At 47.1% G+C, this 19462-nt stretch overlaps 1 protein-coding gene across 7 annotated transcripts in view; it reads right to left on the bottom strand.

The window, feature by feature from the left end:
* LOC111865986 (afadin) overlaps nt 1-19462 on the bottom strand; it is a 211199-nt gene that overhangs the window by 144237 nt on the left and 47500 nt on the right. For 6 of the 7 annotated variants that reach the window (XM_023854438.2, XM_023854437.2, XM_023854442.2 and 3 more), the window contains one exon: nt 15193-15312. In XM_023854438.2, the coding sequence (XP_023710206.1) occupies nt 15193-15312 (120 nt within the window). Of the gene's footprint in view, nt 1-15192; nt 15313-16638; nt 16693-19462 lie in introns of those variants that run through there. The other variant, XM_023854439.2, reaches the window with a different exon arrangement.

Raw genomic sequence — 19462 nt, 5'->3', positions numbered from 1 at the left:
AGCGTGAGAACAGAGGAAAATACTGGGCTCTTAATTATTTTGTTTTAATTAAGGTCACTTTATATTAATCAGGAAATATTGCGTTCACACGTGATACGAAATTTTGACATATTGTTCAACAATTTTAGCAAGGTAGAAGACACCTGAGCCGGTCACGGTAGCCGAGCGGTCTAAGGAATGCACTGCCTTCGCTCGCTTGGAAACCGGGATCGTGGGTTCGAATCCCACTCAGGGCATGGATGTTTAGTTTGTATGTGTCTACAGGTAGAGGCCTTGCGACGAGCTGATCACCCGCCCAAGGAGTCCTACCGGATGTGTAAGATCTAGAAAAACCGAAGTGAACGGAGAAGTTAATGGAGGTAGGCCTAGGCCCACTGGGGCTGTAATGCCAAGGGGGAAAAAAAGAAGACACCTGATGATGGCCGTATTCAGCCAAACCATGTAATGTAGAAGAAGGGTGACTATATAATAAATTGCATTTAAGACGGAAGCACATGTGAAATAAGTGATAAGGCTGCTTAAATACAACATTAAGTAACGAAAACAATCTGTGCATCCTGTCTTCTGCGACAATTTCAACTCAAGCGCTATATTGTTTCTAAAGAACTTAACCAGGATCCAGACTCATTAGTCCCGTGAGAAATTCTTTCCCAAGCAAAATCTATTTTGTCCTGCCTGGCATGGTCTTGGTGGCGTTTGTCATATATATCAGGCTCTTGCTCAATTAACTGCACAAAAACAAAATTACAAGCTTCGTCAGCTTTTCGTGCCAGCTTAAGAAACAAGTGAATCACTGGAGCGCGCTATAGAACAGCTGACATGAGGAAACTATGACGCAGTGAAATTATGAGAAGACTGGCATGCTCCGTTGCCTGGAAGTTGAGTTTCTCAGCCTTTCCGCGAGTTGCGTTGCCGTTTCCTCAGTTTTCGCTGCTCCATTCAATAACATGTGTTCAACTCAGGCTGATAACAGTTGTCGGAAATTGCGGTTGCGTCGCGGTTGCCAGTTTCCTTGGTGTGCATTCGACCTAAGACATAGTTCCAATATACGACAGGCCACTTAATATTTGTACGATCCCTGAAGGCACGGATACCTTTAATCGGCCCCTTTAAAGCCGGGAGTAGCTGCTGAGAAAGAAGATATTCTTGTTCGTATTCGGTAGGGTCCACGGTTATTCCTCGGTCCGAGGAGAGACCATCCGGGCCACACTCTTCTTCAGGAAACAAATGGAACACAGCCTTAACCATTCAGACACTAATAACCAAGAAATGCGATTGTGCCCCTATCTGCTGTAGTTTCTGGCCCTTCCGGGTGGCGCCACTTGGGTGTAACGGGAAGGCATGTAGAGCCTGCCTGAAACGAGGGCTCAATGTTATCCACTTCGATACTTTGTAACACGTCTCTGTTGCACTGAGAGGATTAAAATAGGCCACAACAGCTCCTTTCGACACCCTTCACAATTCGGCACACGTGCGCGTCCTTTCCCTGGACGCTACAGAGAGCGTAGTTAACCAACCCGAGGACAACACATCGTATTAAACACTCGTCAAGTTAACAGTTTCCTAAAAGTCACTGAATTTAAATTGCTCAACGGAATAGCTACTAGGCTATGACAGCTAGATCGAAAAATCGGGGTTCGAGTCCCTTCTTCATAGCAACCAGGCCGAGTCTGGGGCCCACCCAGTCTTGCACACAACGGGTAACGGGGGTAAAGCGGCAGGGGCGTGAGGCTAACCACACGCCTCTGTCTAGCACCTAGGTTAGGAATGGTAGACCTACACCGCCAAGACTTCTTTGGGTAATACTTAATTAACTAAGTACAGCCACAACTTTACCTTTTGTCTTACGGGCCTGAGATTTCGTAGAACGAAGCCTTCTTTTGGATGGGCAAACGCGTGCAGCTATCCCAGCTGACCTTCCTTGTCACAAATCAGTTCTTTGCACCCAAAATATACCACAGAATTCAGACGGATTACAATCCTGCATCAGCTTGCAGGACCCTCTGAACCGGAAACAACTCAGGCACTACTCCAGAGACCACATTTCCGGTTTAACGGCTGGGGAGAGCAGAACCGGAACCGAGCTCTTCAAACGGATGACAGAGGGGGCACGTCCGTTACCTTCAACCACGCATTCCAGAGCTGTTGCCTTCATAGCCCATTATCTAATTACTGAACAAGCGGGCTAGGGTAATATTCTCTTAGACCCGAAGGCCGCAGCTCGTTTCTACGCAACGCTTGTATCTACCTAGAAGAAGGCACGGTGTCACAACCCAGGACAACCCAGGAGACCACTACTTGCCCTGAAGGGCAACACATTTTGTATTCCGTGCCTGAATGCTTCCCGTCCATACGGAAAGAAATGAAGTCCTGTGATGGTGAGGCATCTTCAACTCATCCCTAACACCAGCAGTGTCCCTTGCGTATCCGAAACGTCCGGTTCTGGTGAAGTCACTGAAACTACAGGCATCACCCTTACAGACATGATTTTGTTGGACAGCCTGTAGGGACGAGTCCATTCGGGCACGGTGAAGTTGTCCCTGTGCTTAATTAAGCTCTAAGCCATGGAGATGCACTGGGGAGTGGTGGCAGACTCCACCATAATATACCTCGACACTAGACGGAGGAGAGTGCTCAGCCCCGGCCGCTATACCCCCGCGGAAAGAGCCCTCGGTACCCAGTCGTTTTACACGCTGCGTAGCAGGGAAGCATCTCTTGCCCCTGCCGGGAACCGAACTCCTGGCTTCTCTCCCTCATTCGCGTAGCAGGGAGAATATCATAACAGAGACTGCGGGGATCAGGCAAACTGACCGAAGCGGTACCGCTTCTGATCTGCATTCGAGAGATGCCTGGTTCGAATTTCGGCCGGTACACCGACTGTCCTGACTGATGTTTTCGTAGTATTCCTCAGTCCCTCCGGTAAAGTCCTAAGATAGTGCCTTAAATTAGGCCACGACCGCTTCTTCCACGATCTTTTCAATTCACAATTCAGTGCCATCCAACCGTCTGACGCGGTGACGCGAGTGGCAGGAGACACTGGAAACCAAAGGAAGCAGAGGGCAAGAGCATGTCATCAGATGCATCCCGTTCAGCGTCGGGAGCAGCCGCTGGCCCTTGTTAGCATGTTTCGTAAGACGCCAGTAAATTCTTGAGTAGCTGAGCAACTACAGGTTTATCACAAAGAGCTGTTCGGCGTAGAGCCGCTAACAGTGTGGTGAGGGAACCCGAAGACAGGTCTACAACACCTGCAAATCCAAAGCCCGCCAGTTCGACCCTTCACAAATCTTCAGAACTTACCTCCCTAGACTCAAGGTACGCGGGTTCAAACCCGGCGGAGGTCGTGGAATTTTTAACGGCGGAAAAATTCAGGGAACAAGTCCTCCGGGAGGGACCTTAAGCCGTGGGTCCCGTGTCGTAGATTTACGGCACGTAAAAGATCCTCATGTCTCTAGGAGACCTCTGAGCAAGATTATTAGGCAACAATTCCCCGCCCAAGTAGTCTCCAATGCCTCTGGTAGATGGGGGAAATATCAGGTACCGACGACCGACCTTGTTGGCTGAACGGGGCTGATAGCACGCACCAGTATCGGTAGGGTATGGGGACAGTAGAAATTAAAATGGGGACGCACAATGGACCAATAATTGGTCTAAGTGCATGGGGAAACCCACCTACTCTAATAATAATAAATAATAATAATAATAATACCTCCCTAGACCCATCTTAACGTTCTCCTTGTATCTCGATCGTCCCTGCTGACTATTTCAAAGAGATTTCCCCCCAAGTATTCTTAATATATTTCTTGTTTCTCCCATCGTAGCCCACTCCGGAAATGCGCCCAAGCGCTGAAGTATCACACTCACCAAAAAAGACGTGACCCACTCTCTGCTCACCGTGACGTAATACAACATGCTTCCCCTTGGGAGCACACGAACAATGGCAATATAAACAGTATCTTCCCCTATTCAAACCGTCTCACAAGGCAGCCCAAGCGCATCCTCCCCTGAAAGTCACTCCTATGTTTCTTATCTCTTTAATAAATTGGGAGCAAAGCGTTTGTACAAGGCGGTACACTTTTATCGCCCATGCAATTGTTCACTTCCTTAACAACTTCATGTCTTGCTAGGCTTGTCGACGGGGACTGACGTAGAGATGTCACGTGGTGGGAACGCATGAAGGCCCACCCATCCAACTGCTGCAGTTACACCTTGGCACTACTACTGTGAATTAATCTGATACTTCTTCTGCCTTGTAGTTAGAAGAGAGCTTAACGTTTCGGAGAAACATGTCGCCTCCATCTTCAGCTTCCGCCTCTTTCTACCGCTTTCTTTCTTGACTTAATTCTTAGGGTCAGAAGATGGAGGCCACATGTTCCTCCGAAACGTCGGGGTCTCTCCAAACTTCACGGCGTTACAAACTAGAAGATCGGATTCTTCGTAATCACAGCAGTGAGAATATCAAATCCAACAAAGTCTCTTCTGCTCATTTCGTCCGTTATTCGCTTAGTGGGGGGGGGGTGGAGTCCAACTGGGTCCACTCAGCACGGCGGCCACTGATTGGCCTACTGTACCTGCCCCGGGTGATTATGATGATGGAGAATTTGGTGGAATGAAGATTGGCAGGGGAAACCGAAGTACTCGGAGAAAACCCGTCCCAGCGCCACTTTGTCCACGCCGCCGCGGTGGGAAGCCAGTGACTAACCGCTTGAGCCATGGCGCGGCCTTCCAGTATCTGTGGGCGCCTGTACGCGTGCGCTCTTCACTAAATGATAAAGCCAAGGAGGATGAGACGTGCAGGGCAAGAGGCATGCCTATAGGACGTTGGTGAGAAGGAGACCACTATGCAGACCTAGACGTAGTTGGGAGGATGATAGTAAAATGGATCTTAGACACAGGATTGGGTCGTATGGACTGAATTGATGTGGCTCAGAACAGGGACCAGTGAATACGGTGACGAACCTTCATATTAATTCTTGAGTGGCTGAGCGACTTGCGGTTCCTCAAGGGCCCAGCTTCATGAGTTAGCTCCTAAAAGGAACAGGTAAAGTTGTCCCTGTACTTAATTAAGCACTGTGCCATGAAGACATAAAGGGGAGTGGAGGTATAGCTCCACTATTCCTAACCTGGGCACTAGATAGGGGTGAGTGCTCAGCTTCATGACATCGCCCCCCAGCGCCCAATGGACAGGCTGGGTGAGGCTCAAAGCCGGTCTGTACGCTGTGGAGAAGATAAAAAATCTAGTGCCTGCAGGGATTCGCACCCCGTCACTGTACCGGCCAAGCTCTCCGGATTCAAGGAAAGCTCCTACTGAGCAAAAACATAAAGCGATCTACCTGAACTGTTTTCACATAATACAGGAAACTGTAATTCTAGGAATCACACAAATTTTTCGATAAATGACGTCTACCCAATGAGAATCCTTAAGGCGAGGTGGCTGAGGTCTCTCAAGTCGCCATCCCGCTGTGGCCAAGAGACCACAGGCTGAAAACTACTTCTCCCCCCGTCTCCTGCTCCTTTCGGCAGCAAAACAACAGCTGCAATTATGAGGGAGGGAAGAGGACAGACTGCCAGCGACATTGACCTACCCCTGAACCCAACAATACGAGATGCACAAAGGAGTGGAACGGTATTTGTGAATGAATGAATTGAAAAAGCGTGTATCACGAATTGCATAAAGACAGGCGCAGTCGGCAGAACGAGTTCAAACGCAACGTAAATAAATACAGAAGTACATGGTTCACATAAATCCCAGCACTTACCGAATGGAAACAGACAAAACATATTTTCTCGTGTGGGGGGGGGTCTCCTTCGATGTGCTCAGCTCAGCAAGTTAGCTCAAGCAATAACGTTTCTGACTTGTATCCAAGTAGTACTTGGTTTGAATCTCGGCCAGGACACCGATTATTCTGGCTTTCTTTGTAATTTTCCTCAGTCCCTCCAGGCAAATACAGTTAATCATCATCAATACCACCATCATGGACAGAAAAGCCCTTATGAGCCATACCCTTCCTCGGAAGTGTGTGCCATATTGTATTTGGATTTCGCAACAATAAATTGTTTTACAGTGTGAGGCCGTCAGCCTTGCGTCCAACTCCCAACCTGTATTTATGTCCTCCAGTGACAGGGTGGCCCAGCTATCGCCCAGGTACCATGTTCACTTTTCGTCACCTTCTGCGACTCGAAGGGCTACAGTGGAGGTATCCTAACGGGAAGAGGGATCCTACCACTGTAACCACATGAAGATCAGCCAGCTGTGCAGCTACTCAAGAACTTCCCAGGACTTTATGGAACCCGAAGGTTCACAAGAGCCCTCCACTGGTCCCTATCCTGAGCAAGATCAATTCAGACCATATTAGCCCATCATAGTCCTTCAAGCTCCATTTTAATATTATACAATAACCTACGACTTAAAGTCTTCCTAGTGGCCACATTCCTACTGGCTTTCCTCTTCTCCCCGATTCGTGCTACATTCCACGCTCATCTCATCCTTGACGTTATCATTCCAATTATACATGGAGAAGAGTACAAGTTATGAAGCTCCTCATTATGCAGTTTTCTTTAACCTCTTTATCCCTGCGTCCCCTTAGGTTCAAACGTTCTCAGTCTATGAGATATAGAAGTTTGTAACGATGGTACATTTAACACAAATATTACTTTTCTGGGCATTATCCATCGTCCATTTTTTAACACGACGTTTCGGAAACTAGATCCTGTCTTCATCTTCAGGTAAATCCTGCTCAGTTGGACCAGACTGATAGAGCTAGCCCTTATCTATGCAGTGGAGCCTCCGAGACGTCGTGTTTTAAATAAAACCAGGACGATGGATACCACTCATACAGAACAACAGGAAAAATTTATAGCTCTGTATTCTAATTTTTATGTTTACGGACAGCAGACGAGAAGACAAAAGGTTCTGGACTGAATGGTAGCAAGCATTAGCCGAGTTCAATTGCCTCTTAATTTCCTCCTGAATCAGGTTTCGACCTGTTATCGTCGTTCCCAAATATCTGAACTGTGCCACATTTTCAAAACATCTGTTACCTATCTTTATGTCACGATTTCTCCCTGCATTTTGGTGACGAGACAGCAACATATACTTAGTTTTCTCTGTGTTTACTTCTAGACCAACCTCTTTACTTGCGTCAATTGAAGTCTGTGTGTTTGTCTTTATGGTATTTATATTATCATCCAGCAGATTCACATCATCAGCACAGACCTACTATATCCCCAAATGCAAAAATGTTTTTATATTTCATTTATATCTTTATGTACGGTTTATTTCATTCTCCTCCAACTAGTGCCGATGTCAAGAATATGTGGACCTATATATCCAATCCCCCATAAGCCTTCATGCCACAGTGTTTAAGTCTGTGGCATGAACTGTCTTCGCTCGAATCCCACTCAAGGCACAGATGTCTGTGTGTAGGTAGAGGCCTGGCGGCGGACTGATCCCCCATCCAAAAAGTCCTACAGACTGTATAGCATACAGAAACTGAAAAGGCGGCCAAGACCCAACAAAGGGGTGTAAAAAGCAAAGTTATCCCTTTGCTCAACTAAGTAAGCACTAAGCCCTGAAGGCGTATGGGGGAGCGGATGTATAGACCCACATTTTCTTGACTCGGGCACTAGCTTGAGGTGAGTGGTCAGCTTCACGCCCCGGCCACTTTACCTCCAGTACCCACTGGATAGGAGGTTGGGTGGACCTAAGAGCAGGTCTGGACGTGGGGAAAAGAAGATTCTTTACCATGGCGGGACTCGAATTCCGACCCCCAGGTCGTCCATCCCGTAGCCAGTCGCTATACCGACTACGCTATCCCGGCTCCAACAAATGGGTGTAGAATAATTATGGTGATAATTTAAACACGCTGGCAGTAACTCCGACTATATAGAGTCGAATGTGTTTTATAAACTACGAGACGACACAATAAACGTCCAGTGCACGGAAGTTCTTGCATCCTGACTACTGCACAGCCTCAACGTAGACCGCTCTCATTGAGACCACGAGTGCAACTAACACACCACACCCTACAAATTTATGATCCATTTTAGTAATATCCTACCAATAATGCGTGGAGTTTTCCAAGTAGTCTATTACGTTCGGGCTTCCCGATAAAATTTTCGTATAACTTCCTCGTCTTCCCACGCGTTACTAAACTCTCCGCTCATAAAAAACTCCTTATTTTTTGTTATTCCGTCTTATACACGTATCTGTATGTTGTACCGGTCACGCTCCGTGACGTCACTCACCTGCTACCCAATTCTCACGCCATATATATATACCATATGGCTATACTCACTCGCCCCCCCCCCAGTATGTTTTGACATGCATCAGAGGCAAGCCGAAACGCGAATTACTGCTCTACAGCCAGTGGTACGAACAGCAACAGAAATATACAATAAAATGCAAAAATTAAACATCCTTTCAAAGTGTAAAGGAGCAGTAAAGTCTGCATAATGGAAACGCACTGTAAAACAAAAGGAAGAAATGTGAACAGCAAGTGACTTGGAGGGGCATGGGTTTATTTTATAGAGCGATTTTGTGCTACAGTGAAGCTCTGGAAAGGTCAAATGAAGGGGCAACGGATGCAGGCAGCAAAAGTGGACGGTCTGGAACATTCGTAGAAATTCGCAAATGGAGAAAAAGTAGCTAACAAGATGCAACACACAAAAATTTTCGGCGTTCGAACAACTATCGCTGCATGACTTCGAAAAGTTTTCTTTATGCGTAGGAAATGTTTAAAGGGAGACAAATATATACCCATTGTGCGTAACCGCCCCCCCCCCAAAAAAGAACAGAATATGAGGGAAGAAAAGAAATTTTCCGATAACAGTGAAACGCAGAGAGACAAAGCCTCTCGTACCTGAATGACAAGACACGCGAGTCCAAAGGGCGAGTCGTAAATTCTGATGAGGCTGGGTTTCACACCCGTTACTTACTTACTCATGGAGCTGAGCCCTTCTGGAGGAGCCGCCAGTTCTGCAGCAACTCAAGAATTTCCCAGCATTTTATGGAACCCGAAGGTTCATTACCGTCTTCACAAGAGCCGTCCACTGGTCCCTATCCTGAGCCAGATCGATCCAATCCATACCATCCCATCCTATCTACGATCCATTTTAATATTGACCACCCACCTATGCCTTGGTCTTCCCAGTGGTCCCTTTCCTTCCGGCTTTCCCACCAATATCTTATATGCATTCCTCTTCTGCCCCATTCGTGCTACATGCCCTGCCCCGACTTGGAGAAGAGTTTCACACCCGTTACACAGTGAGAGAGGCGTTGGGACCGTAGTAAAGCTGCAGTTCTTCCTTCGTGTTTACCTCGTACACTTCGTGGCTGCAAGTCAAAGTCAAAGTCATGTTGCAACTGACGGTCAGTCAGTCTGTCTGTCTTGGTGTCGAACCCCACATGGGGCTCATGACCAGATGTTTTCTTCTTTGTGGAAGTTGCTGTCCTGTCCATTTGGAGCGCCCTCTCTGACGAGAGGTCGGGTCTGTCATTTGTCAGTCATGGTCAGTCCATTGTCGGTATTGACATATATTTACAATTTAATTCTAGTCTTAATTCCTATTTCTATGTACAATAATTACAAGGCCTCTGTCAATCCAGGCTCAGTACAGCAGATTACGCCCTATTTCCAGTAGTATTCGCTACCACGGCAGTCTAGTCACTTGAACGGTCGTATGCCTGACCGCCGCCAAGTTTAAGCCTCTTATACTTCCTGTGTCGGGCTTCGCCTTGTCCGATGTTGCGAACATTCTCATTCTCATGATTTTGTATGACTTCTGCTTGTTGCCTGCATAATTTTGTTATAAAGTCATATACGTATGGAATTTTGAATGCCATGTGCAATTCGCGGACCGGTGTGCGCCTTGGAAAATTTCCAATGGTGCATTGCCTGGCCGCAGTCGTCTTCAAATTCATAGCAACGGAACAGCAGCGCCCCACCAGGCCGACGTGTGTATCTGTCCCTCTTATGACTGGCGAATGGTCAACTCCACTAGCGGCATGATCTCGACAGAAAGAGCCTGGATAGCTCAGTCGGTATAGCGACGGGCTACGATTCGATTACCGGTAGGGGCTATAGATTTACCTTTGTCGCCCACACAGTACCGGGGGCACTTTCCCCGGGGATAATGCGGCCGGAGCGTGCCGTCACTTCCATCAAGCGCCGAGATCAATGGTGCAGATGTACTTCCGCTCGTCCATACGTCTTCATGGAGTAGTACATAAACAAGAATGGCCACAAATTTGAGTTCATATCACCACCAAATCTTTCTTTTAGAACAGAGCTTTTTAAACAGACACCCTTTTTGTCAAATCTTGGATACTTCATGCTGTAATCCTGGAAGCAGAACCGTGGGCGTCAAAGCAAATTACAATATATAAACGAGGCTTTATGAACACGCACATGACTAGTGCGTTAGTTATGGAAAATATTCGCATTAATACAGCGCGGAATCTCTGTTCGACTTTGCTATTGCTAGTTCTGTTTACGCGTGACGTCTCAAAAGCCTGTGTCAGTACCCCAAATGTCACTTTACACGAACATTGCTTATGCAGGCATCGCAGAACGCATGCGTCAGAAACAGCTTACAGTATTCCTAGTAACCTGCACAGAGAATCTGATTTCTGCTGTCGTCAGTGAATACTTTCATATTGCTACGCTCCACATGTCATTCCGTTGATAACAGCCGGAGTCAGGTGTCTGTCCCTAGCCATGTTCCCACACTCTCACCGTGCGTGCCCAGCGCCTTGTTTTCCTCACGGATGTTGGAGCACCGGCTCGCCCACAGCGGCGAGTGGCAGGCAAAATCGTGTCGCTTCTTGCTATCGGCAAAGCCAAAACTGCCTGTTCCTTCACTAAGCATAAAACGTATTTCATGTCGCTGTACATATGTTTATGTTTGTTTGCATACCTGTCAAACACAACAGTTCATTGAAACAACTCGCACTCCGTCGTGTCAACGGGGTTCTTATTGCATTGAAGTGTAACGTTGCAACATCAGGCCATACAATCTACCAATCCTAAATTACTCAGTTCTGAATAAGTTTTCTTTATTGCTAGCGGGGTGGGACTAAGTCCCTTGTACTGCGGCCACTTCTGGCCTATTGTACCAGCTCCAGATGACAGGTGAGGGTGATTATGGAGCAATTCGTGGAATGAAGATTGGCAGGAGAAACCGAAGTACTCGGAGAAAACCTGCCCCAGCGCCACTTTGTCCACCACAAGTCCCACTTGACCAGACCCGGGATCGAACCCGGGCCGCCGCGGTGGGAAGACTAACCGCTTGAGCTATGGCGCGGCCTTGTGAATAATCTAAGAATACTAATTAAATATAAGCCATTCCGCTATCACTTCATATGCACAGATTTACAGTTATGCTTCCATACTTAGAGCTTAATTTCATTTTAAAATACCTTACATTACATTTGATGTCTTGTTCTCTAAAAGGTAACGGGCCGTGAAGGCCCATTGGGTTGTGAGACGTCGAGGCTCTCACACTTTCTCTTGACAGTCGACTCATAAGTGGCGTCAATGTTGTCAGCCTTACGCACCGCCGGCCGCCCTTTACCCTTCCAGGAAGATTCCTGCTACTCTTCTCTGTTAGACCCGTCAACCCCAGGGCCATGTTGCGGCAGGAAGGATTTGGCAAACTGATAAATCCACCTCATCGGGACTCGAACACGCGATCTCAAGCTTGTAGCATAGTGCCTCAACCAACTACGCTATTGCATGCCCNATGTGGTGCTAACCGACGTTTCGGAGGAACGTATCGCCTCCATCTTCAGGGTAGAAGAAAAAATATAAGAAATCGGCAAGCGAAGAGACCGTGAGAACCGGTAAAAGCAGTCTGTTCCGGCTTTTACCGGTTCTCACGGTCTCTTCGCTTGCCGATTTCTTATATTTTTTCTTCTACCCTGAAGATGGAGGCGATACGTTCCTCCGAAACGTCGGTTAGCACCACATATACACGGTGCCAAATCCCAGAAGACTGCTTTCTTCATAGTCACCGCCGTGAAAGCCTCAAATCTTACACAATGTATTTCACATGTTCAGGTGACTTACAAATCAAAACAATGGAATCATCAATTCTGTTACACTTGTCAGCAAGATTACAGAAACATAAAATAAAACTTCAAACTTCACTGTGATGTCGATGCAATATATGGACACAAACATTCTGCATCACGTCAAAGTTGTGTGTACTGAACCTCGACCAAGTCAGCAAAGCGTCTCTTTCCATTCCTGTAATTTTCTATTGACGTAATTTGGTCGTTCGTGTGAAAACTGGATGCTTCATTACTGAAGAGAAACATGTTCTGGTTTAACTTTCTCGTCTTCCTTCTGCCATCCTTAGCACCTGGCCTGTTCGCTCATTCACATCCCGTCGCAAGGAGAGCTGCCTTCGAGGCGCCACCAGCGCTCAGCTACTCAAGAGTGGCTCTACACACGACACAAACAGAACAACAAGTGCTCGAGCCAGGGAAGATATTTCGCGCCTCCGACTGCACGACCACTGGTTCTCGTTTCACTGACTTTACTTCAAATGAGTAACTTCATAGGCCTGAATGCAGAAAAACAGTGTTACGTATTTGTGGGTGTGCGTGACTTAGAGACGGCTTTTGACTTGATGGCCGGATGTATTGCACACTTACACAACCTGTTAGTACAGGTCACAAGCCGCTATATGACACACTGTGTGTTCTCCGTCACCGTCGCCCGCCGACTCTAAGAGACTCCCTCAAGTCTATCTCAAGTCAGAGTCCCATTGACACTGACGGTCAGTAAGTCTCATGACCAGGAATTTATTACTGTCTGACAGTTACGGTCTTGTTTCTTGTGGAGCAGTAAAATAAAAAGTATTCTGTCATACCTTTCCAATTCGCACATGCGTTCACACGCCTTCAAGTGGCAGTGAGCAGTGACATAGTTACAATTCCCCTCTCCACAAACCACGTGTTTATTTGTTCGGTTGCAAAACAAATTAAACTTTTAAGTAGCTCTCTGGAACCAAAACAAGTCTAACAAGGGCATACTTCCTGCTACTTTCTCCTAAAATATTTTGAACTGGCCGATTTTAGCGAAACTCTGTATAGACATATGAATTCAAACAATGTCTTACTTTCCATACTCCGGCCAGCACCGAACCAAACAATGCGACCGTGAGAAGTTTCGCAGTTGGAGAAACAACAGTGTCAGTCATGGGGAGGGCTTGTAAATTGTCTACTTCGGCTCTGAAGAACGGGGCCCACTGAACATCTGCACAGCTAACGCGTATGGGCTAATATCAAACTCTTTATGATATCATTTAAACTAATATGCTAATGTACAACTTTACCTAACTCGCAGAGCTCTAATATTCAAGTTTTGTGTAAGACGTTTTTTTATTATTGTGCTCTTGTGAACATGGTAATAAATATCAAAGGTCGATAAATATGCGGGAAATTTCTTGAGGAGCCGAATGACTGTTCGCTTCTGAAATGAACTCTACTGCATGCAGGGCCTATTTAGTTTGCTATCTGTGGTCTAGTGGTCAGAGTTCCTGGGTTCGATTCCCGGCGCTACCCGATTTTCTGAGAAGTGGTGGGACTGGAACGGGTCCACTCAGCCTCGTGAGGATATTTGAAGAGCTACTTCAAGGAAATAGCGGCTCCGGTCTAGAAAACCGAAATTAACGGCCGTGGGGATTCGTTGCGCTAACCACGCGACACCCTCTATCCGCTGAAGTTGGCACTAACTTCGCCGTCAAGCGGCGGTCGCTCGGTCAGCATACTTCGCCTGCGGAATCAAGCCACGGAGTTTAGTTTCGTTTCATTCATTCATCAGTAATCTGTCAGACGACAGGTCCACAGTCTCTTCCAAAACAGTTCGTCCACTTAATGCGATCTTCTGTTTTTGGAAAGAGACTATCCAGGAAAAGTGATAATGTGGTAGTTTTTCCATTTGCTTTCCACATCGCAGTACAACAGCCGTTCAAACCACTCTGGTCACGCCTGTTGCTATAAGAACTTGAACCATCTCGAGCATCATTTGCTCTGTGCTTCAAGTCGCTGCTGATGACGCTGCTTCCGGCACCAGTTTTTGGTGTCTCTCTTCGTCTGATGCCTACCCTTTGACCTGTCCAGCAAGGGAGGCCCTGCCAGTAGCTACGCTACCGCTGGTATAGCTCTCAGGGTCCTTGGCATACTCAAACCCCTTCACCACGATAAGGTGGAGACACCAACGTTTATCAGATAAAAATACGCTACACGAAAGTTGATCATTAGGCATAAATTACGATCATAATTTAAAATCAGACGAAAATGAAAATAGCCCAAAGCCATTACAAAAGCTCATCCTGAGGACCCCATTCAACTCTCATCGCAGTTATTTGTGTGCAGTCCACTGATGTCTGCTGAAGAAATGTCTTCCTAATATAAACACTTGACGAAGAAATTTCTAACATTCATCTTCCTTCCCAGGTAGCTTGTAGTGTAGTAAATAAGTTAGCTTTAGGAACACTCCCTACAGCCCCAACAGGACTATCCATACTCCACGGAGAGGCACTACTGAGTGTCTCTCCCCATGACATCGTAGATACTTTTCAAACCATTCTGCTAAATGTATCTTTACAGATTGCACAATAAAACATGGGATGTCAAAAAAAAAATCTTCCTTCCCGGTCATTTCCGGTTAATAGCCGCTAACTCCATTAACAGCTGTCCTTCAGTAGCTAACAGTCGTTTTTTGTTCCTTGGCACTACAGCCGCAGTGGGCCTAGGCCTACCTCCATGAACTTCTACGTTCACTTCGGTTTTTCTAGATCTTACACATTCGGTAGGACTCCTTGGGCGGGTGATCAGCTCGTCGCAAGGCCTCTACCTGTACACAGAAAAATGCACAGACAAACTAAACATCCATGCCCTGAGTGGGATTCGAACCCACGATCCCGGTTTCCAAGCGAGCGAAGACAGTACGTGCCTTAGAACAGTCGTTTAGCTGATCAACAAATACTGGAACCAGAAGTTAATTACCGTAAGAACAGCCGGCCTCTGGCATACCACTTCTGTTTAATATTGGCATTTTCTGAAGTAATTCGTGCCAGATATTCAACTTCTGAAGTTCTGCTGACGTCACAGTGCGCGGTCTGCACTGCTGTATCTGTGTTCGGAAGGAAAATTATAACCCTGTTTCGTGTTTCATCAACACTCACCTCATTCGGCTCCGAGAGTTCGAAAAGGTCAAGACGGTTCGCATTCCACTGCGCAATTACATTGCGCAGAGTTTCCCGCTCCTGCTGCTTCTTGGCTACGGCTGCTTCCGCTGGATTCATCTGCAAAGAGAGCAAAACGGAAATGGGTACACATCTAGAAGCCATTTTACGTCCGAGACAAAATTTGCGCCGATATTTCATGATTTGTACGTCATCATGGTAAGAGGATTGCTCATTACGGCGGCACGGGACGACCTCCGGTTACAGGGGTCAACCGCAAGGTGTCCTTTATCCAATTTAAGGGGTGGGCTTGAGGCGAATAATCCCTCGAGTTAGACAACGGTAAAGTTCTACTAATTCATACACATTTGAAGACTGGGTAGGTCATACTGATGATTCTGTTATCGTGTAGCACGGTTGAGGTGGAGAACAAATGAACACAGTGGAAAGATCTGACCGTTTACTTCACGTAAGCAGTTGCCGCCGACAGACCGAGACCACAGAAGGATGACACTTCAGATTCAGAGAATGCGTGCAAGGGAGAGGTCTCTGCTAACGAACCGCACGCTGCCCCGACACAAGATATGGTTAACGCAGAGTTGAACTGAACATCACGACATGGGAGTTGTGGAAATGTAACTCTTGCCCTGTGCGCTTGCAGGTGAGTGGTCAGCTTCACACCCCGGCCGCTTTATCTCCAGGGAAAGAGCCTTCGCTACCCATTATGCCGGAGATTTGGGTGGGTCGCAGAACCAGTCTGCACGTGGCGGCAGTGAGGAAACTGCTGTTCCAGGAGGAAATGGATTCCGTCGAGCCCACAGCCTAGTTCAGGCTCGTAGGGCTTATCGGCTGCATGCGAGGATTTAACTGTTCACTGACGGCCGCACTTCGCGTGGTAATTTCCGTTTCGTGAACCAAATTTCTAAACGTCAGGATGTGAAAACGTAAGGGGCAACAATATTCACAATCTAATTACTGAATTAGCATTTCTTCTGTACATTCACGCTAGTATAACCGCCACGAATGATATGTACTTCCTTGTTGCCTGGCACACACACACAGTGACCCCCACTGCTGACTGGAACTGTATACTTAAGAGGAGTTTCCAAGAGCTCGGCATCATAATGACCCATTTTTAATTTTCTCGCGTAGTCACATTTCAATCGTAACATCCAATACGGAAAAATACAAAATGTGTTTAAAGAAACCCCGTTAAATTGGCGATTTCACGAAAGTTACGGGAGAAATGACCGCTGGCAAATCCATCTAGCGGAAAATTTGCGACTATTTTCAACCGGTGCGCACTGGTGCACAGAGCTGTCACAATCTCACGAACCACCACTACCATCATCATCATCATCATCATCATCACGATTTTACTGTATGAGAGGAACTGTAACGGATTAGGGCGTAACAGTGCTATGAGCAAGCTGCTAAACTCCTTACCTTCCACGGATTCTGCGCACTTCGTTTAAGGCAGCACAGACTTTGTAAATATCAGCAAGCAGTAGGAAAACGTCCCTTCTGATGACTTAATTACTGTAATGCAGACTGTGTAACTTGAGCACCGAATTCACAGTAACTGCAAGTACTATTTAGATGGAAACTATTGCCTCCCTAGACACCCCAGACCGCAAAGTCCCGTTGGCAAGACACACTCAAACTGGAGTACATGATAACTGCATGACTGCGCTTTGGCGTCCAGTTACACCCGTGAAACAAGTGGCAATTGCTCCTTGTGCTCGCCTACGTCTGAGCCAATTGTCCGCACATATGACGAATCCGGCTGCAAAACTCATTATGCGACATACTGAAAGAGTCGAAAAAGAACGCAAGCGCATTCCTTCGCGTACTCCACACCTGCGCCTGGTGAGGACGTTTCGTACACGCACATTGCTCCTGTTAGCTTAGTGTTCTGGCCAACACAGCACAATCAGTACAGCGACTGGCTACGGGCTGAAGGACCAAAGGGTTGGAGTCCGAGCCCCGGTAGGGTCAAGAATGTTCTCTTCTCCACATGCTCTTCCCCCGGGAGTAAAGCGGCCGGGGCCGGGGCGTGAAGCTGACCACTAACCTCCAGCTAATGCCAAGGTCAAGAAAATGTGGATTTATACATCCATTCCCCCATACGCCTTCATGGCGTAGTGCTTAGTCAGTTAAGCACAGGGGCAGCTTAACCTTACCTTTTACCACACATGACATGAAAGACGACGGTGTTAACATTAAAATGGACTGAAGTGCCTCGGTACAGAATCCAGAAGGCCTTGATGTGAGATGTTACACGAGTGTTGACATTAAGTTATCTGCTGGTTACTGCTGACTTACTTATGTAGCCAGCCGCCATTATCCGTAAGAGCTCATATTTCGGGGAAAACTGCATACCGGTACATAATTTGGCCGGGAAAGCTACCAGATGGCCAAATGTGAGCGCCAAGTAGAACGGGGGGTGGGGGGATATATTAAAATGGATTTTTGAGAAATAAGACCGAGATGGGTCAGGGCACACACAACCGCCTGTGCGAAGTAACAGAGTGGGAGAGTTAGAACAGGGTTAAAGTGGCTCAGGAGACTTACGTACGTGTGGGTGAGTTTGCCGGTGATCCACAGTTGCAGCATAGGGCTGGTTGCTCAGTTTGCATTTGAGCAATCTTTCCCGATCTTATTAGACCTGCGGTATACTTAAAGGAGTTCTGGATGTCAGGGTGTGTTCGGCACCTCAGTGGTAAAACGGAGGGGATGGTGTTCTACTGATCCTTCGCCGGGGAATTTTGAAAAAGCCGTTTAAGGGTAAAAAGAAACATAAATGAGGTGCAATCATCATCCTGCGTCCCCACCTGGAGCAGAGGGCATCTGTGAAACGCTTCATTTCTATTCAGTTTCTTAACCTTAGACAGTAGGCAGGACTCACTGGAAGGGGGATCAGCCCGTCGCAAGGCCGCTACCTAACACAAACAAACATCCATGCCTTGAGTGGGATTAGAACCCACGATCCCGGTTTCCAAGCGAGCGAAGACAGTACATGCCTTAGACCGCTCGGCTACCGTGACCGGCGCGAAGGGCAGTTACTGAACTTACAATTAGGTTAGGCATCTGGCCAGCCCCACGATTCAGAGAATCCGGCTAATCTTGCGTTAGTTCGATTAAGTAATTTACAAACTAATTAACTAGCTAACTCTCTGGTAATATAATCCAGCGCTTCAACTAGACCCCCTACCGGAAAGGATTCCGACGCGCTTATAGCCAGAACATAACCTCCCCCCCACACCTAGCTGGCAGATGCCTCCACTCATTCTCATTCCTCAGAAATGAAACTTTCAGTACGCAGATCTCTCTATATTATCCTAGCAACTATATCTCGGTAGGGATACCGACTGGCTATGGCCTGGACGGCCGAGGGAGAGGAGTTCGAGTTCCGGTAGGGGCAAGATATTTCTCCTCGCCATGTCATTCACACAGGTTCTGAGGCCACCCAACCTCCTACCCAACTCCCCAGGGATAAAGCGGCCTGAACGTGAAGTTGACAACTCACATCGAACTAGTGTCGAGGTCAAGAATACGTGGAGCGATTATATTCACTCCACAATACGTCTTCATGGTGTAGCACTTAAATGGTTACCCTCTTCATAGCATCTACACCTGAATGTACCAAGTGGCTTTCAATTCGCACTTGTGGTTTTCCGGCTAAACTTGCGTATTCATTTCTCGAGTCCGCCCATGCGTACGCGTCCGGCGTCTCTCACCGTCTGTGATCTGATCACCATAACACGAGTAACAGGCCTGTTATGGGCTACGTCTCTCAATCGGCCTGTCGCTTCCAATCTTCCCCACAGTTGTGATGTTTGACAAGTCACCTCGCAGACAGTAGCCTGATGGACATGAACGAAGCATGGGTACATTTAAAAACCAATCCCTGAATTTGCATATAAATGCAATCATCCATAATCATGAGCAGGAGAAGGATCAATATGTTGACACGCCCCGAGATTCATCATCCAGGGCCTATCGTAACAAAAGGAACTTCGAGACACTGCACTGAACTAATTCATTAAAGACACCAGAAGTTCGAGGAGGCGAAACTACAGTACGCAACGGCGTTCATTTCCGTCTCAGGACTTCCGTTTTCCAGCGAATTCAGAATTCTTTGCACTACGTGCGGGAGAACTTCCAGAATGGGCCGATTGCGAGAAGACATGAGGACGGCCAGTGATTGAGGTAACAGCACAAAAAGGTATCACGACTGGACGTTCGCTCGCCCCCCCCCGCGTCCCTC

Source organism: Cryptotermes secundus, unplaced genomic scaffold (genome assembly GCF_002891405.2).
Source record: "Cryptotermes secundus unplaced genomic scaffold, Csec_1.0 scaffold72, whole genome shotgun sequence".
Classification (NCBI taxonomy): domain Eukaryota; kingdom Metazoa; phylum Arthropoda; class Insecta; order Blattodea; family Kalotermitidae; genus Cryptotermes; species Cryptotermes secundus.
Note: the sequence above shows the minus strand (reverse complement) of the source record. Positions and strands in the feature narration are given on the sequence as shown.